General features: G+C 35.5%; 1 protein-coding gene across 2 annotated transcripts; it reads right to left on the bottom strand.

Annotated features, from left to right (window-relative positions):
• Positions 1–117: 117 nt before the first annotated feature.
• On the bottom strand, positions 118–21,229 carry oclnb (occludin b). Of its 2 annotated transcripts, none has more exons than XM_030142514.1 (9): positions 21,113–21,229; positions 18,889–18,953; positions 16,993–17,695; positions 13,040–13,204; positions 5,076–5,191; positions 2,646–2,738; positions 1,807–1,978; positions 828–869; positions 118–740 (listed from the first exon to the last, which is right to left on the bottom strand). In XM_030142514.1, exons 2-9 carry the CDS (start codon positions 18,924–18,926, stop codon positions 642–644), a joined length of 1,428 nt encoding a protein of 475 aa, XP_029998374.1. In that variant the 5' UTR covers positions 18,927–18,953; positions 21,113–21,229; the 3' UTR covers positions 118–641. The 2 variants fall into 2 exon arrangements, with proteins under 2 accessions (XP_029998374.1, XP_029998375.1); XM_030142515.1 differs by having other exon boundaries at positions 18,889–18,950; positions 21,113–21,173.
• Between the last annotated feature and the right edge of the window lie 675 nt (positions 21,230–21,904).

Raw genomic sequence — 21,904 nt, 5'->3', positions numbered from 1 at the left:
GATTGGACCTTTTGGAGGGCCAGTTTTGGCCCCTGGGCCACATGTTTGACACCTGTGGGTTATTATGATAGTATTTTACTGATCTGACCCACTTGAGATTGAATTGGTCTGTACATGGAACCAGAACTAAAATGACTGTTAATATCTGAAGTGTAACTTTTGCATTTCACAAATGCATCCCATGGGCTGGACCGGACCCTTTGGTGGGCTACATTTGGCCCCCAGACCACATGTTTGACACCGCCTGATTTAGGGGTTAAAACTCTCTAAAAGAGTTTTTAAAAGAGCACAATAGCTGCTTCATAAAAGTCACTACAACAAAATAAAAACACCTTCTACATTTCACTTTCTAAGTTTAGGAATAAATGGAAAAAATACATTTCATGTAGTTTGTGAATAATACGTTCTGATTGTTCGTTAAAACAGTTCTTCATGAAACTCACAGAGGTTGAAGAATTGATCACAGACTTGAGTAAAAAAAAAAAAAAAAAAATCCACATTTCCTTCACCCCTTCAGTAATGTGGAGTGATACAGATGGAATAAAAGGCAACAGGTTTTTAGCATCATTTCCTGTAGATTATAGTGATATGTTTAAAGCCAGCGGGGCAGAAACTGTGGAGGTCTGTTTGGAGGTCCAGGTTCAGGGTCGGCCGTCGTATTCACTGATCTTCCTCTTGATGTGAGACAGTTTAGACTTGAGGTATTTACACCGTTTCTTCTTAATCTGGTAGTGTGGAGACTGGAGAGAAAATAGTAGTTATCACATAAAAGCCTTCTGTAGCTTTACACATCTGACAAACACAAACATGACTTCATGTCATCTCACCTTCTTCAGGTTCTTCAGTCTGTTGTACTCATCCAGTGCATCCTAAAGATGAGAAGGAAAGTGAAAACGCAGAAAAGCACCGTCTGTGTTTCTGACATCTGACTACATCACTATACTGTTACAACAGAACCTCTGACACTGGGGGAGACTGTCATTCAGTGAGTAGAAATCCATTACTCGTATTTATTAATTAACACATTTCATATGTAAATGAAGCTCAAGTACTTGATACTGAATCAGCTTTAAGTCCTAATGTGAACAAGTCATGGAATAAAAGCTGCAATTTACATTAAAGAAGTGTATTTTTGTGTTACATACAGTAGTAATAGTAGTAGAAGTAGAAGAAAAGAAGTAGTAGTAGTACTAGCAGCAGTAGAAATAGAAATGGACTGATAATATATTTTTCTTTCTATAAATCACATAAATAATTCTACTTATATCGTCCGCTACCACTGGTGAAAGGACATCATATATACTGAGACTGAGACTGGCCGATACAGCTCGAGTTTTTAGGGTTCAACATGTTCACGTATTGTACATAAATGTACATTTATGTACTGTACATATATGTACATATATGTACTGTACATATATGTATACATGTACATATATGTACTGTACATATATGTACTGTGCATATAGTACATATATGTACTATATCCTACTGAGACCCAGGAAAGTAAATATTTTGACTTTTTTGTACATTAAATAATTGTCTTCACTGGAAAATGCATAATGCGACAGTTTTTCAGATACAATGATTATTTTAATTTTATTTTTTTATGGAATGTCCTTTGCAGTGGATAGGATTTTTTTTTCTAAGTAAAGCTGTGAAACTCTTGTCCCCTCCAGAGGACAAAAATGAATTGCTGGGTCTCAGGAGGATATGTACAGTACATAAATGTACTATATGTACTGTACACATAGTACATTTATGTACATGCACATAAATCCCTAAAGGTGACTCCAGTGGACTCACCAGGAACTGTGGGCTTCCCTCCGAGTGCCGGTCCAGTTCTCGCTCCAGGTCTTCCAGGTCTCTGTTGATGTTGTCCAGCTCTGACTGCAGGCTCTTGTACTCCTGATGGTCCCGCTCAAACTCCCGCTTGTAGTTCAGACGCTCCGGCTCATCCACGATGGAAGGAAATATACTGAGGACAGAGAGCGAGGAAAGACAATGTATAGATGTTAGATATACTGTATATGTAGGTATATATGTGTATATAAATGTAGATGTTTGTTTGTGTGTGTGTACATATACACACACACACATCAAATATACAATTTAAAACACTATTAAACACATTTGGATTAGTAATTTGTATAACATATATATAACATATATTAGAGAAACATTATCAATATGAAAAGTAAATGAAATGTAGATAAATAAGGTGCAACAACGTTGTTGTTTGTTGTTTTTGAAGTTCTGTGGCTGTATTTAGTTCCATGTTTAACCTGCTTTGACTGATGGTTTTAATTAATGATCAGATTAAAGCATCTGCGTCTGCTGTGTCCAGTATCATCCACAGTGGCCACAGGTTGGACAACGATCAATAATGTTGAAACTTTGGACATGTTTGGAGTTAGTTTTGTGTTATTGTGTGGACAGGATACTTTTAAAAACTAAAAAACACAATATGTGTTTCCAAAAATGTCTAAATTTAATATGGATGAGGAAAAAGACTTCATTCAGACCAGATACCTTTCAGCCTGTTATCATTATTACATCCATGTGTGGAGCTAAAACAGACAGAGTGGTGCAGTGACAGCCTTCTTCTCTCAGTATCTCCTGTGTAGGTGTGGACATGCTCTGACCTGCTGAAGTCGTCCTCGTCCAGTTCGTCTCCAGATTCCACTCCAGTGTCGTAGTCTCTGGGCTGAGGCACCGAGCTGCTGATGTCCGAGTCACTGCAAACACCGTCCACACACACACACACACACACACACACACACTTTAGTGGCAGCATTAGTGTGAATGTGTGTTACAAGAAACACTTCTGTATCCAAAATCCTCTTTTCACTCAGCGCAGGCACAATCAGATGCTCAATCTAAACCTTCTCTAACACATAAAATCGTACATTTACTATAAATATTGTGCAGTTCTAGTTCGCTACCTGTCAGTCTTTGTCATGTAAAAAACATGTGCAATAAACTGTCACCTGATAATAAACAGAATAACAATAAGTCAGACTGAAGTTAAGTTAAAAACATCCAAAATAAAGTCAGTTCAGTAAGGTCAAATTATTTCTATAGCACATTTACAACAACACAAAGTGTCCAAAGATAAAGGTAAAAATACAAGATATGATAAAAGGAGTAAAAATATGTAGATATACAAGATAATATATACTAAACCTGATAAAACAGATGCACAATAATAGGATTAACGGCATCTAAAAATACAACCAGAAGATAAAATATTATATTATATGATAATTAAATTCATATGTGCCAGTGCAAATAGGTGTGTCTTTAAAATAATTTATTCCTGGAAAGAGTCAAAAATCTATGATGTTGGAGAATTAATTAACAGTTTTGGTTAAAAGTGACTGAAAACAGGTGAACTGTAATGAGTTAATTCAGCCACACGGGGGCATTCCTGTACCAATGTCATCTTCTAAATTTGCACTGAAATTGTTTTTAAATTAACCCTTTTTAATTTTGATCTTTTACTCTTTAAGACAACGGCGTATTAGGGCCACGTAAGAAAAATAAAAACACCTATCACCATGAGAATGAAGTCGTAATATTTAATATTTATAATATTAATATTTTATATTATGTAGTACTTTTATGAGAATAAAATCGGAATATTTCGAGAATAACGCCATAATATTATGAGAATAAAGGCACAGTTAAAAAAAAAAAAAGAAATCATAATTTAATAAAAATAATGTCATACTTTCATGAGATTAAAGTCGTAATATTTTGAAAATTAATTCACAATATTGCCATAAAAAGTCATAATTTAGAAACTGTAAGCCTTAAATATGTTTGGTAATTTGCTCCAAATCCGTTTGGTTCTTATGACGAAACAAACCCAAATGTGTGCGAACTATCTTCAGAGTCCTTCGATTAATGCTAATGTGTTGATGGTGGGCGGGGCTAATAGTCTCAGTATTTGGCCTTTGTGCGTAAACCCCAAACAAAAGTAAAACCTCACAAAATGTTCCAAGTTCTACATTATGTGACGAGTGGGTACGACTTAATTCTCGTAAATTATGGCTTTATTCTTGAAATATTACGACATCATTCTCATAATATAACGACTTCATTCTTGTAAAATTACGACTCTTTTTGTATTCAACTTTATTCCCATAAAATTATGGGTTTTATCTTGATATTTTGCGACTTTATTCTCATGGTGATCAGTGATTTTATTTTCATAGTATATAAGTAGTAGTTGTATTTTCATTAATTTGTATGAAAGTTGTTTGTTCAGTTTTTATTTCTTTTATTTGCAACTCTTTTTAATCTCCAAGTGGATTTCGCCCTCGTTAACCCTTTTACAACGACTATCTGCGACACTTTTGACCAAATCCAAACGTCATCTTTTAGTTGAGATCGGGTTCTTTCTGTTGGTCTATAGCACATTAGGGTAGAGGTCGCCACTGGCTGAGGGGGAGGGGCGGAGGTGGGCGGAGCAGAGAGCAGCAGAGTGCAGTCGGTGAGAGAGATAGAGAAGATATGTATTACATTTAGCGGCGTTTTAGCAAGTTTGTAGTGGTGATTTAATAGTGAATTCTTGTAAATAATTGTATAGAATAGCCAGTATAGAATAGTACTGTTTTAGAGTGTTTACTAGTGTTGAGTTTTGCTGTTTCTTTGCCTTTTTTTTTTCCACTGTTTTATCTGGGTTTTTTCCAGTTTGTATAATTGACTGATAGTTGATTGATCACACAGGCTAAAAACACAAAATAACTACAAATAAGAGGCTGTAACATGGACACAGAACGACCTAGACAAACTAAAAGGTTTGAGCACATGGAAAATAGTTTTATTACTGTAACCTCATACAATTTTGGTCTGCACACTTACAGTTGTTTTTCGTGATAAATATATTTTTTCAAGAAGTCCTTTATTTATTTTTTTTGTATAACACACCGTTTTAATCATTTATCACATATAGTAATGATGATTAATGGCCAGATATTGAAAGTTAAGCACTTCTTAAAATAACGTGCATAAGAAATGGCAAAAAAGTCCATCCATCCATCCATTCATCCCTCCCTCCACTCACTTACCCCGGCAGATACAGAGGTTTGTTGGACTCCAGTTTGTCCAGAAAGTCCCTGGATCCTCCAACTCTGTCGTTATAGTCACTGACCAGAACCTCGGGTTCACCGGACACGTTTTTCACCTGAATCAGAGACAAAATTCACACACATTTAACCCCAGAACAAAACGATGATCGACTGTTTGGCCTACACAGGCTCAGATACAGAAAACAGAGGTTTGTAAAAGTGAGGTGATTATTTCTGCTCAATATTTGGAGTGTGCTGGGGTTTTCTGTGGACAAGAGTTTTAGAGCTTTATAGAAAAAAATATATAAATACATAAATTTAAAAAAAAAAAAAAAGTCCACCGTAAAGGACATTCCATAAAAATGTTAAAAAATACAACTGAAAAAACTGTTGCATCATGATGTTTCCAATATAGACAATTATTTAATTAGTGTTTTGTTAATATTGTTGCACTGACTGGAGTAACAGCTCTAATTTCACTGTACACACTAGGGATGTAACGATATGAGCATTTCATATCACGGTTATTGTGACCAAAATTATCATGGTTATTATTATTATTGCAGTATTGTTGAAATTGTGCTCAGAATGTTCAAAAAGTACTAATACACACACTGAAATAATTTAACCAAGTTGGATTTTGAAAAAAAAAAACCCAAAACAAACAAAACTAATAAAATAATAGGCACAATGTCCCTTCTGTTGCAGAAACATTCAAATATTAACCCTTAGTGGTCTGAGCCTATTTTGGCCGTTTTTCAGTCCTTTTGATTTTGCCTTTATATACTATATAAACAAATGTTTACTATACCCATGTTTGAAATCTGTTTTTTTTTTCAGCACAACTTCATTTATATCATCTGTCTATTATTTTTTCACTTTAACCTACTATATCAACACAAAAGGCCAGAAAACACAAAAAATATATAAAATCCAATTTGAAAAATGTATATAATTTATTGTATAAATAACACACAGATGCTTAATGAACCTTTTCAAAGACTTTAAAAGCGAATATTGGTTCCAAATATTAGGTCTAGAAAATTAAAATTGTAATAAATTAAAACTCTACTCAAATATTTGACATAAAAGCAAATCTTTACAAAGGTGTTTTTTCCCTAAAAGTGCGGTAATCAAACACGGTTATCATGATAATTAGAATTTAAATGGTAATACTAACCGTCTGCAATTTTACCGAGGTTTATCGTTATACCGGTAACTGTTACATCCCTAGTACACACAATGACAATAAAGCCCATTCTATTCTATTCTATTCTATTCTATTCTATTCTATTCGAGGTAAAAAAAAAAAAGATTCAGACTCAGATCCTTTATTGTCAGTATACAGTACATTTTTCACCACACACTGAAATTCAACCTCTGCTTTTAACCCATCTCTAGAACATGCAGGAACACACCACAAACCAGGTGCAGTGGGCTTGCCATGGCAGGTGCCCACGGAGCTAACGGAGGGTTGAGTGCCTTGCTCAAGGGCACATCAGCCAACAATTTTTTTTTTTTTTTTTTTTCTGCCAGTCCGTGGAATTGAACCGGCGACCCTTCAGTCACAAGCTGACTCTCCATCCCTCCAGGACACAGCTGCCCCCAGCAGTTAGGTACTTTGCTGCTTTTGTTGCACTGTGGGATTACACTCTGTCTCATTGAACACGGTGTATAATGACAATAAAGATTCAGATTCAATATATACGATGACCTCTGATTTAGATAAAGTCTGAGTGAATGAATGAATGAATGAATGAATGAAGGATGTTGCATAAGTGCAGTGTTATGAAAACCATGACCTGAGGGTGTGACATTTCAGAGTCTGACCTGTTCTGAGGACAAGGTTTCACTTCAAAGACAATTATGTAAACGAGTATTTTTTTTACTTTTTAATGTACGATATTTACATTTATGATAAATTAACCATTTATGAAAGAGATGATTTCATGTTATTAGATAAATGTTTGCTGTGTTTGTACGGCTGTGGTTGTTGTTGTGTTGTGTTTCCCAGGTCACGCAGACCCTTGGGTGCAGATCCCAGAGCAGCTCAAAACTGAACAAATGCATCAATAAGATAATGCACATGGTCACAGGGGGGAGGGGGAGGGGGAGGGGGATGGGTGGGTTTTACCACTGTGAATATGTACTTCCAAACTGTAGGGGGCGCTCCATAGAGAAAAAAATGCTATAAAAACAGCCAAGAAAAACCAAAACAGTAAAACCTTGAATAGTTCCTCTTTAGATCCATTCAAAGTCATTCTAAGGCTACGTTCAGACAGCAGGTTCTAATGCACTATTCGGATTTTTGGGTGAGATCCAAATTTTTGTGTGTGTTTGTTCATATTCCACCTTAAATGCGACTTTTATCAGTTTTGAGTCTGAACTGAACTGAATTCCAATCCAGCTGTATTTAAAGTGCTATACAGAAGAATAAATAAAAACTAAATAAAAGAATAAAATACAAGAATAGATTAAAAAAACATAAAAAGCTGTACAATTAAAAAATAAGAACAATCACAAATAAAACAACAGAATAAAAACAATACATTCAAACATCTCACATGGTTTCAAAAGCAAAGGAGAAAAGACGCACGATTTGGATTTTTGGGTGAAATCTGAGTTTTTTGTGTGTTTGTTCATTTTCCACATTAAATGCGACTTCGATCAGTTTTGAGTCTGAACTGAATGTGACCCTGAAGTGACCCACATGCACTAAAGAGGTCCTGAAGTGACCCACATGCACTAAAGAGGTCCTGAAGTGACCCACATGCACTAAAGAGGTCCTGAAGCGACCCACATGAACTAAAGAGGTCCTGATAGAATACATAACCACGCAGACACACACTGTGTTTATGGAAGGAAATATGTTTTTCCTGTCGCTCCTCCTCCTGGGACGCAGAATTGTGACGTTCGTCGCATTTCAATCATGTAAAGGTCGGATAAATGCGACCTGGCCGACAGATATATTTTATCACCTGTCTCCAGGTTTGGAAACTGCCCTAAAACCATCTGCTGGATTAGCCATTTTTGGAAACTCTTCTAAACGTAAATTATGCAAAAAAGATGAAATGGACATTACTGCATTCTCAATATTATTAGTTTGAAGACAAATACTCTTTGAATGGAAATCAACATCCGCCCCAAAACCACCCTCATGGCTCAGCAACCTTATGCTTTTTTTGAATTTAGAGAAGATTAAATACAATTTCAGAGGTCAGCAATCAAAAGTTCCAGTAGTATGGGGCTCCATGGTTAAATACTTAAAAAAAAAAAAAAAAAAAAAATCAGTCCAGCTGCTTCTCGACACCTTAAACTCCAAAAAGCAGTTACACGGTCAAAAAAAAAGAGAATTAAATAAGCAACAAAATTAACAAAACTTAATAATAAACCAACATGATCAAAATAAGCCACAAACTGAACAAAACTAAAGAAAAAAATATAAAATAAAAACAAAATTTAGGAAAATAAACAAAATAAGAAAATAAAATAATAATTAACATAAAAAACATGCAAAAAAAAAAAAGACTAAATGAAGTTAAAAAAAAGAGTAAAATAAGCAACAAAGTGAACAAAAACAGCCAAAGTGATCAATGAAATGAACAAAAATGAATAATAAACCAACAAACTAATAAATAACATGAATAAAATAAGCCACAAACTGAACAAAATTTAAGAAAAAAATTGACAAAATAAAAAACAATGTAGGAAAATAAACAAAATAAGCAACTAAAATAATAAATAACATTTAAAAATAGGAAAAAAATTTGGCTAAATAAAGTAAAAATAAATAAAATAAGTAAGAAGTATTTGAATTTGGGCCCAGTAGATTTTGTTTTGGCTCTTTTTTTCTAAATCAGTCCAGCTGCTTTTGGCACCTGTTTAAAACCATAAAGCAGTTCCACCGTCAAAACGCAGTAAAAACACAGTACAAAGAAAAAGCACCACAACACTAGAATGTTTATCATGAGCTGGAACACCTGTAACTGTTAACTGAAGTAGATTTTGTTGATTTCTTTTTTTTTTTTCTTGTCCCCTTATTTTGTTGATTTTGGTTCATATTTCTTCATTTGTTTCAAATTTGCTGATTTTTTGCAATTTTTTGCGTGATTATGTTGTTCGTTTTCACTCTTGGTGTTTTTTTTGCTAATTTTCATTCATATGTTGATTATTTTTGTTGAATTTCATACATTTACAAAATATTCTGATAACATTTATTGATTTTGTTGTTTTTTTGATGCAAAAAAATTACCAAAATTAAGTTAAAAAAAATAGAATAAAATAAAATAAGCAACAAGGATTTGAATTTGGACCCAATAGTTTTAGGCTTTTTTTTTTTTTAATATAAGTCAGAAAAATAAAGGAAAATCCTGCCAACACTGAAAACAACAGTAAAAACAAAAAATGACAGGAAAACAGTGTTAAAAAAAAAAAAAAAAAACCCAAACCGTCTTTTTTTTTTTTTTTTTGTATAGTGAGTCAATAGTGTTCTACGTTTTACCCCCCATTCCACATAGGGACGCGCTGAGCATGCTCAGATGTCTATGGAAAGACCAAGGTCTATTCTATCAGCACGATTTGAGATTGTTCCTATTGAAAAAACAGTTAAATTTTTATGAATATTTCCACTAAATCACACATTCAGAAGGCTCACCACAGACACATCAGGGGTTAAAGGGTGAAATAAACACTATTTTCCAGTGCTGATTTCCCTGTTTGGTCTTCTTCCTGTTTTACCCCACGGCGGTCTGGATGCCTGAGGTTTCACTGGGGTTATTTCCTCCTTTCTCTGCCCCAGTTTACCTGCATCCTCCTTCCATACACTAAACACTCCGGTCCTACGTACGTTCCACTCCCCAGGACCGACCGGTTAGTCTGCTTTGGTCTGAAAGCCTGAATACCACCGATACCATCACTGCATTAACAGCAAGTCAAAAACAAGCGCTGACGTTTCAGGCTGGTATGCACGGACGGGAAAGTTTTCAGCCTGGGAGTCAAATGTGCTGGTATGGAAGTCATTTATTTACACCTGTTTTCACACTAATGATTAAAAAGCGACAACAGCAGACTGAGGAGGCGTTTGGTGCTCGTGGAAACATCGACTGTGTCATGATTTTAGGTTTTGCATGAATGGATTGTTGTTGTTTTTGGGTATGACCTGTGTCTAAACAGCGTCTTACATCACACTGAACCTCAGAGCGGCCACACCCAGAAACTGTCAATGAAACTATCCCTTGTGTTCCCTTTGTCTCAACTATCACACACTGGCATCACACAGCCGGGCTTCACCGCTGCAGATCCTGCTTCCTCCAAATGACAGGGTTTTTCAGAAAGTCCAGGTATTAGAAACTACCTAACATACTCCAAAACCATTACTCACATCTTTAACGTCTGTTTATTGCATTTTCCACAGAAACATTTCACTTACATACAGATCAGATCAAACACAGGTTTCAATAGAATTTCTGAACATTTTCATGCACAAACGATGAAAAACAAACAGTTGTGCTTTTGTCTGAAGTGTTTAAACTAGTGCTGTCAAAATTAATGCATTAACGCAGATTAATCCATCATCATAATTAATCTGATTAAAAATGTTAATTCCATGAACCCATCTGCAGAATGACTCTGAACGTCTCTGCCAACACATTTGGGTCCGTTTGTCCCAGTAGAATTAGCGTTAACGCACATGAACAAATGTTCAGTTGATCCGGTAGTGACAGGCAGCAGAACCGACCCATGAAGATGGAAGACACTGAACAACATGGTGACCCTCTGGACCAGACCTGGGCATTGTAAGGCCCAGGGGCCACATGCCGCCTGACAGTTGACCCCAACTGGCCCACATGAGGTCATCGGCAAATTAAAAGTCAATGCAAATATATATCATCATAACAGATGTAAGCAATACAACGCCACTGCTTTTATTTTGAAGGATCTGCTAATTTACCGTTTTTTCACACATACTTTCTGTACTTGCATGAGGCTTATGCACTGACTGGTTTACTGGTCAGTTTCAGCCCATGAAGATGTCAGCTAACGCCAAAAAAAGAAAGATTGATTCCAAATGCAGAGTTTTTAACAAGATATGGACTTGTAAGTATTTCTTTACTGAAGTCAGAGGTGAAGAAAAAGAAAAGGAACTGAGATATGCAAACAAACAAGGCTGGATGCATTTACAGTTTTTCATGTAAAGTTACTGTGGAGCTGGTTTTACACATTTTCAAAAGTCTTTTTGTGACTATTCATTAAATAGTTGTATTCTGTGCTCCACATTTTCATTTTATTATTGTATTGTTGCATTTACAGTTTTTGTATTATAGTAAAATAAATAAATTATACATATATATATATATATATATATATACATATATATATATATATATATATATATATAAATAGAGAGACAGAGAGAGAGACAGAGAGAGATTAAGGAGAGCTGCAAGTGCATTGATCCGGCCCTTAACTGTCACAGTTTCTCATGTAGAAAACTTAATTACCCACCCCGGCTCCGGATGGAAATATGAGGACAAAAAAACCAAGACGGAACAGTTGTTTAGTTGAAACTGCTGAAAGTGTTTAATAAACCCGTTAAGCGCAGATATATTCGTTTCTTTCTTTTGCTCATACAAAATGAAAAACAATTAATATAGATTAAAAACTAGAGAAGCACTTGGAGAGCGCAGAACTCCACCAATGCAGATCAGTGCCCCCCCTTCCAGAATCACCACCTAAATGTAATCATTTTTTCCTTGTGCCAGTATCAACATTTCCTGAAAATTTCATCGAAATCTGTCCAAAGCTTTTTGACTTATCTTGCACACAGACAAACAAACAAACAGACAAACAGACAAACAAACAAACAAACAAACAAACAAACAGACAGACAAACCCTGATGAAAATATAACCTCCACTGTTCCTTGGTGGAGGAAATGAATAATATCATGAATGATTTTATTGTGATTAATTGAAATTAATCCATAGTAACCCTGTGATTAATCTGATTCAAAAACTTAATCGTTTGACAGCACTAGTTTAAACCAAATAATCCAAAAAACAACATAACATTGCATAACTAGAAAAGCACTCAGAGTGCAGACCTCTGCTAAGGCAGATCAGAACCCCCCCCCCCCCCCCCCCCCCCTTCACCACCCAAATTTAATCATTTGTTCCTTGTGCCAGTATAAACACTTCCTGAAAATTTCCTGAAAATCCGTCCATAACTTTTTGAGTTATCTTGCACATAGACAAACAATCAAACCCTGATGAAAACATAACCTCCTTGGTGGAGGTAATTAATATTATGAATGATTTAATCATCATTAATCAAAATTAATCCACAGCAACCCTGTGATTAATCTGATTAGCAATTTTAATGGTTTGACAGCACTAGCCTAAATCAAATAATCCAAAAAACAACATAACATTGCATAAAAATAACCTGCATCAAACTGTTCACATGACTCCAAAATGCAACTGAAATGTGACAGAAGTCTGGATTTGCACTAGAACTGAAATGATTAATCAGTTTGTTTTTATCTATTAAATTAATCATCAACTACTTTCACCCACCGGTCAATGAATGGAATATTTTCCTCAAGAAAAAAAAGCAAAACCCTTTCATCCCAGGCTCTTATATGTGAGCATTCTCTCGTCTTTTCTCCTCTGTCAGTAAACTGAGCATGTTTCAGTTGTAGACATTAGGAGGACGTCACTGATTGACTTTATCCATTTTTTTTTTTTTACATTTCATAGACAATAAGCAATAGATCATTTAACAATGAACAAGTCAACCTTGCATAAACTATCACAAAGATGATGATATAGACTTAAGAACCTATTTCCATGTATAAAAAAATGACATTCTCAAATACTGCTCGACTCCATGCACGTATAATCAGCTGTGTTGATGATCTATGGATGGCAGACGTAAAAGCACAGTCAGACCCACTCATGCACTCACCCACTCCCCGATGCTGTTGTGCAGCCCGCCGTTGACCACCTTCACCTCCTCCCAGAGGATGCGATCGGGACCCCAGCGTCGGATCTGAGAGCGAGTCTTGACCGCGAACACCAGCAGGATGATGAGGCCCACGAACACCAGGAAGCCCAGGACGATGGCGATGGCCTGAAGGAAGCGGAACAGTCCACGTCAGCGCCAGGAGAGTATATTCACAACAAACACAGATGGAACCATGTGACATTTAATTCATCTCATTTAAGTCCTGTATGTAGCTCAAACCGACTAAAATCTTTGTTTTTATTTATGTATTTATTTGTGTTTTATTGTGAAAGAATAGTTTTGTAAATGTAAATATTTTCACAGTATAATGTTATTTTTTTCACTTCAATTTTTTCCACATAATTTTTCACAAAGAAAATTTGTCGTTGTCATTATTTATGGGTTATTGTGTTGTTATTTTGACTGTAGATCACATTGGTCTGTATGTGGAACCTGAACCAAAAGGATTTGGACAGCCTGGACTGTTCAGGTTCATTTTTGCACTTTCATCCTGCAGGGCCGGAATGGAACCTTTGGTGGGCCAGATTTGGCCCCTGGGCCGCATGTTTGACACCTGTGATCTACATGATCAGCGAATTAAATATACAAAAAATGCATGATTTTAACTGAAAAAAGGAAAGAATAATATATATAATATTACAATACATGGTGATAAATCACTTAGTAAAGGTGTAAATGTAAAGAAAGTAATCATACAGACGTATTAAAGTGCTAAAATTTAACCTTTAAAGCCCGAAACAACCACCACTAACCAAAACCATCTACTGATCTAAACTGTTTAATACCTGTTGATCCACTAATCCTATCAATACATGGAAATAATTGGTGTAAAATACAGTTCTTCATCTTTTCATGGTCATCAGATATGACCAATTTGGATGTTCAGAGGCTCCATAGTTACCATGGAAACAGTGTCATCTTCTACAACATTGATTCACCAGTAAAACCCATAGAATTTGTTGTAGACACTTGTTTTTAATCTATATTTTGATTAAAAAAGTCAATGTTTGTTTAGTTTTCTATGTTTTGTTTGAATTTACTCTGAGCTTTAATGAACATTTACATAATCAGCGAATTAAATATAAGAAAATACATGATTTTAACAAGAAAATGGAAAGGATAATGTATAATATATATAATATTACAATACATAGTGATAAATCACTTCGTAAACGTGTAAATGTAAAGAAAAGTAATTATACTGATGTATTAAAGTGCTAAAATTTAACCCTTAAAGGCCAAAACATCCACCATTAACCAAATCCATCTACTGATCTAAACTGTTTAATACCTGTTGATCCATTAATCCTATCAGTACATGGGTTAGGATTAGGGTTAGGGTTATTATCCCCATTTTAAATGGGTAAAGATGTTACATGTTTATATCTAGTTATTATTCACTTCATGTGTATTGTCGACTATTTAGATCTTTACCCCTTAAACTCTGCATTTTTGTGTATTTATTCGTTTGATGTCTACTTGTGTTGTTTACTCCTCTCATTAATGTACATTCAATGACATTATTGACTCTTTTTTACTATAATGTGACAAAAAAAACATGATAGAAGACTAATTTTTAATCCCACGTACACTTGTTCCAAACAAAAACACAAATTTAAAAAAATAGAAACTTGTCTAATCATTTGTTCTGATTTACTGTGTGTATTTTCATAAGCGTTCTAACTTTCCTGGACAATATTCCAACTTTCAAAGTTAAAAGTGTTGTTCGCATTTCCATGAACATATGTTATATGTATATATTTAGTTATTATTCACTTTATGTGCATTGTCAACTATTTAGATCTTTAACCCTTAAAACTCTACATTTTTTAGTGTGTTTTTGTGTATTTATTGGTTTGGTGTCTACTTGTGTTGTTTACTTCTTACATTAATGTACATTCAATGACATTATTCTTTCCTTTTTACTATAATGTGGCAAAAAAAAAACATGATACGAAGCTGATTTTAAATCACACGTACACTTGTTCCCAATAAAAACTCAAATTTAAAAAATGGAAACTTGTATAATTATTTGTTCTGATTTACGGTACATATTTTCATAAGTGTTCTAACTTTCCTGGACAATATTCCAACTTTCAAAGTTAAAAAGTGTTGTTTGCGTTTCCATGAACATATGTTACATGTATATATTCCGTTATAATTAACTTTATGTGTATTGTCGACTATTTACATCTTTAAGCCTTAAAACTCTGCATTTTTTTGTGTGTTTTTTGTGTATTTATTGGTTTGGTGTCCACTTACGTTGTTTACTTCTCTCATTAATGTACATTCAACAACATTATTGACTCTTTTTTACTATAATGCGACAAAAAAAAAACACAATAGAAAGCCATTTTTATATCACGTGTACACTTGTTTCAAATAAAAACACAAATTTTAAAAAATCAAAACTTGTCTAATCATTTGTTCTGGATTACTGTGTTCTAACTTTCCTGGACATTGTTTCAACTTTTTTAACAAGCTAATCTCAGTCAAAGTGTGCGTGCTTATCACATTATCTTCATGGTACAGATCAGTAGGTTTTTGCGAAACTGGGGGGAATGTATTACGCTGCACAACATCCACACATAGCTGAGTAGATGTTGGTGAATCACATGTGATTTAATCGAGTAGACTGGGTTTAGAACATGCACGAACCTCCACAGCTGAAACATATTCATATACTAGCGCACTGACGGGTTCTAGATGTGGTAGTTTTGATTCTGGAAGAGCTGACTTCTGGGAAAGGATGTTAGTCTATATTTTTTAAGTACTGACATAAAAATTGTTTGGTAAATCCTGATTTTTATTATTTTAAATATGATAGTTGATGTATCTGGGCTACAAAACAATAATGACAAATGAAACACAATGAAAACAAAACAACATGAATAAAGAGTTTTTAACAGTTGTTTGTGTTGGAGTTTTGTTCGTCTGACGATGTAAGATTTGTAGGTTTTACTTTAAAGCTTAGCCTTTATTTTCTTTATTTTTTTTTTTTTTTTAATCTCCACCACGGAGGTTATGTTTTCATCAGGGTTTGTCTGTTTGTCTGTCTGTCTGTTAGCAAGATAACTCAAAAAGTTATGGACAGATTTTGATGAAATTTTAAGGAAATGTCAATACTAGCACGAGCAACAAATGATTAAATTTTGGTGGTAATTGGGGGGGTGATTATCCTACTCATAAAAATAGCAAATAAACAGACACAGATGACTATATAATATCTTTAGTGGACGCATCAACTTGAGAGATAAAAGCTTACTTTTTGGTAACTCTGATATTCAAAAGAAAAAGTAATTTGATTTGGTTGGATGGTTTTATGGTTAAAAGCTTGTCATCATCTAAAAAACATCTGATTTGTGTGGGAGAATTATTATTACTGATGATTGGACTCAGAATATGATCAAACAGGTTGAAATGGTATTGTATGGGATCATCTGCATATAGTGTAATCTGCAGAATTAACAGTATCCTGCCTCTTGAGGCTGCACTATGCAGTAATGGTAGAATAATACTAGTTTAAAGGACTTTTAATGGGTTTATCTAACCAACAAATTCCATGTTAATAAGTGCAGTAGCTTTTGAATTATCCTACCCACAGAAAATAGTAAATAAACAGACACAAATGACTAGATTAAGTCTTCAGTGGATAAACAAACTTGAGTGATAGAAGTTTACTTTTTGGTAACGCTGATATTCAAAGAAAAAGGTATTTATTTGATTTGGTTGTAAGTTTTGATGGTTAAAAGCTTGTCATAATATAAAAAAACATCTGATTTGTGTGGAAAAAACTCTTATTTTCAGACTCAGAATATGATCAAACAGGTTAAAATAGTATAATATGGTATCATCTGCATATAGTGTAATCTGCAGCGTGAAGAGTATCTCACCTCTTGAGGCTCCACAACGCAGTAATGGTAGAGGTACTGGTTGAGGAAGATGCCCTGGGCCTGGTTCTGGTTCTGGTACTGGGCACACAGCTGAACCACCTGGCTGTAGTACGTGGACCCCGTGGACTGAGCCGTTGGATTCACCGCCACCAGGTATACGATGGTGGCGATGATCATCAGGAATGCCAAGATGGCGCAGATGATAATGGTCGCGAGGTAGAACTTATGCGATCGCGCGGAACTTTGCCGCGACACAACCATGACAAAAATAATGAGCACGGCTATGAAGGTAATGGCGGCGATGGCGATGATGAAGCCTTTGCCACTTTTGGGATCCATATACGTTTGTCCTCCGTAGCCGTACGCGCCACCGCCAGCGCCGCCTCCATATGAGCTGCTGCCGTAACCGCCGCCGAAAGAGCCGCCAAAAGAGCCGCCGTAGGTGCCGCCGTATCCCACTCCCGGCAACAAACCACCGCCGACTCCGCCTCCCAGACCCATGATGCTCATGTCGTAGTCCCAGGCCAACGTGGAGGCCACGCAGGCGAACACCGCCACGCACATGATGATGATGATGATGGACAAGATCTTCATCACCCCCGGTGGTGACGTCCAGCGATAGTAGTGGAGCATCTGGTCTCCAGGGTAGTAGGAGAAGGCCGGGTTGGACATGACTTCACTGTGCTTGTGTCGGCTGCTGTGGCTGCAACACAAGACCAGACGCAAAATTAAACACACTAAGACAAGGGTGTCAAACACACGGCCCTGGGGCCAAAACCGGAGCGTCGAAGGTTCCAATCCGGCCCGCAGCATGAATGTTCAAAATGGAAAAATTACACTGTAAAGATAAGCGATTGTGAGAGCAGGAATTTAACAGAACCTCTGTTGGGTGAATTTTTACAGCAGTTTGGAGAAGAAAGATAGATTTTACATTTAGATTCATTTATTCTTTTGACACAGATGTTACAGTAGAATTGAATCTGCAGCCAACGATATTATAACACAACACATGGACTGCATTAAGTACCTGAACCAAATTCAAAAGTTTACAATGTCTATGGTATTATCCATCCAACTAAACATCTATCTAATCAGCCAACCAACCAACCAACCAACCAATTAACTAATGAACCAACCAACCAATCAATTAACTAACGAATCAACCAACTAACCAACCAACCATCTATCTATCTAATCAGCCAACCAACCAACCTACCAACCATTTAACTAACAAATCAGCCAATCAACTATCTATCTATCTTGTCAGCCAACCAACCATCTAAGTGACTAATTGGCCAACCAACCAACCAACCAACCAACCAACCAACATCCAAGTAACTAATTGGCCAACTGCCCAACCAACCAACCAACCAACCATCTAATTAACTAATCAGCCAACTAAATCAACCAACCAACCATCTAAGTAACTAATTGGCCAACCGACCATCCATCCATCGCAGACTGCTGGCATTGCCACTGACTTCATACGAGCAGATTTACTTTGTGTTTCTTTGAGGTTTTTCTTTCTTTCTTTAAACAAAATTATACTAAAACACAACATTTCCCAAACACAGACACAGGACCAAGCTACTGTTGACAAATATGGGTTTTTATCATCACTGATGAAAACGCTGCTTATTTCTTTATTAAATCTGTGACTCAGTCATTCCCAGCGTCATGTGAACAGCCCCTTCCCATTTGTCACAGTGATCTAATTATTATTTCCAATGCATCCAATAAGAACGGCAAAAAAAAAGCACTTTCAATTTCACTTAATCAACTCACAGACTTCGGAAACAAAACAGAAAATACTTAAACTGTCAAGTCAAATTTTATTATCAGTACAAATCCCCCTTTTGTTCCAGTGATGACAGATTATAGACGTGTTTAACTCACTGTTTGCTGCTGCTTGAATGGTGTTTGTTGCTCGGCATTTTGAAATCCTGTTAGAACACCCTCTGCTGCAAAAAAATATAATTATTAGATTAGAAAAAACATTCAAATGTGATCTTTACATAGTGTTGAGTATTAACACCACCTTGTATAATGTACATTTTCACTAGAATTTCATGCTAATCAGGCAACTCTGTCAACAGTCGCTACAAGTCAACTGATATATTCTTGTTTTTGTTTTGTTTTTTAATTTCAAGAAAAAAATTACCAAAAAGCACTAATGCAACCATCCTGATCATGGATTTTATGACTGAACCTCTACATTAGAGTAATAAAAACCAAAACGAATAAATCCAACAATAAAAAAAAAAAAAAACGGGAATAACTGAACTCAGTGTAATCAAACCCAATAAATGTGGTTATTTTAAGTGCATTGTCTCTACCTTTTTGCGCTTTTACTCTTCATAAAAGCAGATAATTCCTCTGATACTGACGGTAAATACCACAGATACCATCAATTAGAGCTAGTTTCTTCCAATATTTATTATTATTATTCATATTTATACTGTTTTTATACTTATTTCCCACTTTATCACATAAATCAGTGGTATTATTTCACAACACTGGCAAAAAAATACCTTCTAATCACCCTATTAACAAAGGTATGAACATAATCTGTAGGTTTTATGTATGGTTTTGTTGCCCGTCACATTATTTTACATACAGACTCATAGATCATTTGATTAAATTAACTGTAAAAAGTCATAATATAATTAATGTGAGCAACCCTGCAGTTTCAGTGTGAGTCTAACTGCTTGGTTATCAAGAAAAATATGCACATTACTCAATTCTGTTGCACACGTGATTATTTAAAAAAGCTGTGTCAGTGCATTTGTGGATTCCTGTTGAACACAATGCTGCTTTTGTTGTAACAGTTGTTTATTCATTCATTCCTGTGCACACTGAACTGCACATCAGCTGTTTCTAAACCAAATACATTAATAATAAAGATGAAATTTAATGATAAATATTCAGCCTGTCTATATATTATTATGTTATTATTTTACTTGAATTAAGCAAAACAAATCTTGAATTAAGCAAAAAAAATCTGAAAGCAAAACAAATCTTGAAATTAGCAACAAAAAAAAACTTGAATTAAGCAAAAAAAAATTCTTGAATTAAGAAAAAAAAAAAATATTGAATTAAGTGAAAAAAATCTTGAATTAAGCAAAACAAATCTTGAATTAAGCAAAAAAAAATCTTGAATTAAGAAAAAAAAAATTGAATTAAGCAAAAAAATCTTGAATTGAGAAAAAAATAAATAAAAAAAATCTTGAATTAAGCAAAAAAAATTTGACTTAAGCAAAAAATCTTGAAATAAACAAAAAAAAAAAAAAACTTGAATTAAGCGCAAAAAAATTCTTGCCTAGTTGGATATAAATAAATAAATAAATAAATAATCTCTTCTTCAAAATGCACTGGTCTGAAAAGTATTCTGTTTTAATCCTGACTTTAACTCAAATCAACAGTGGATGTCAAAGGTTAGAGGCTAGAGTTTGAACTGAAACCTGAACTGAATGAAATCCTCCACTAATATGCACTAAAAGTGAAAAATAACCAGTGGATATGTAACCAGAGCATGAACAGTCCTTCAGTTTGCACATCAGACATCTCCAAATATTGACCTGCAGTGTTAACTCCTGACAGACCAGAGCCTCTGCTCCTGCTGCAGCTGTTTGTGGTGAAACAAAGCTCTGAGAGGGTGGAGAGGCTGAACATGAGAGCGTCTATTTCCAAAGCAGCAGCTGAATTACACCAGTCCAACAGCCGAATTAGACCAGTCCAACAGGGCCGGTTTAACTGGGCCTGAAACTCCACTACACATGATGGCTGCCGGTCTAGTCACTGCTGGGAATATTCGGCTCTACTTCCACAAGCATACATCACCCCAAACAGGTCTATTTGACGCGTAAAATTAGAGTAAATGTGCACAGGAAAGGAAAAAAACGCGTAAATAAATTGATTAACGATTAATTAAGATGTTTATTAGAATTATAGCTAAAAGAAAAACAGCTCAAACATAGAGTAAATTTAAGAAAATCGAAAATTATCAAATGAAACGAGAGAAAAATACAAATAATCCGCAGATAATGCTAAACACTTGAACGCACCACAGGGTAAATGCGTTCATTTTGCGTCTTTTTGTGTTTATTTTTCATGGTCTTACCTTGTTTAAGTTCCCGTCTCTTCACGACAAAACACAATAACCTGTGGATCCTCTGATGTGATGGACGCAAATAACCCGCACGCACACACCCACAGCAAGGCGCGCGCCCGCAGCCCGCCGCGCGCTCAGGTACGCACAGACACGCGCCTAACAGGTGTGCGCTCCTCAGGTATGCCCCTCCCACAGGTTGGACAGGAAGAACCGGTCCACCCGGAGCAGCTTTTATAAACACACAGCAGGACAAGGAGGAGGACCAGAGCCCAGCATCCGGTCCGGGAACAAACACAGGTCTGAGGGACCCAGATAGGACCGGGACCCAAACACAGGTCTGAGGGACCCAGACATGGGACCGGGACCCAAACACAGGTCTGAGGGACCCAGACATGGGACCGGGACCGAAAGTTGGTCAAGGAGAGGATTGAACTGGGTCAGAGAGAAATATGACCCAATAAGGATAAGATAAATGTAGATTTATTTACAGTGTCAAACAGGAAAAAAGTGTTGGTGTGAAATGTAGAGATAAGGAATTAAGGAAAGATAAGATAAGGTAAGATAAGACTTTAGTATTCCACCATGGGGAAATTTCACAGTTGACAGAAGCAACAGACAACAAGGCAGAGAAAAGGTAAAGAAGAAAAATGACAAACGAGTGAAAAATGAAATATCTAGAAAAAAACAAGAGATTTGGTATTTATATAAATATTTAAATAAAAAGGCTATAGAATTAGAATTAAACATTAAAATATTGTTCACATATTTAAAATAAAATTTTATATATATATATATATATAT

This window comes from Sphaeramia orbicularis, chromosome 9 (genome assembly GCF_902148855.1).
Source record: "Sphaeramia orbicularis chromosome 9, fSphaOr1.1, whole genome shotgun sequence".
Classification (NCBI taxonomy): domain Eukaryota; kingdom Metazoa; phylum Chordata; class Actinopteri; order Kurtiformes; family Apogonidae; genus Sphaeramia; species Sphaeramia orbicularis.
The sequence above is the reverse complement of the archived record's forward strand: the minus strand, read 5'-3'. Positions and strand labels throughout refer to the sequence as shown.

Bases quoted from the DNA above. Each gene is read 5' to 3' on its own strand.
- oclnb (XM_030142514.1), bottom strand. From the start codon at position 18,926: ATGCCGAGCAACAAACACCATTCAAGCAGCAGCAAACA. The intron at 5,192-13,039 runs GTGAGTGCATGA...TCTCTGATTCAG, and splicing joins ACAACAGCATCGGGGAGTGG to GTGAAAAACGTGTCCGGTGA. The intron at 2,739-5,075 runs GTAAGTGAGTGG...CGGTGTTTGCAG, and splicing joins AAACCTCTGTATCTGCCGGG to TGACTCGGACATCAGCAGCT.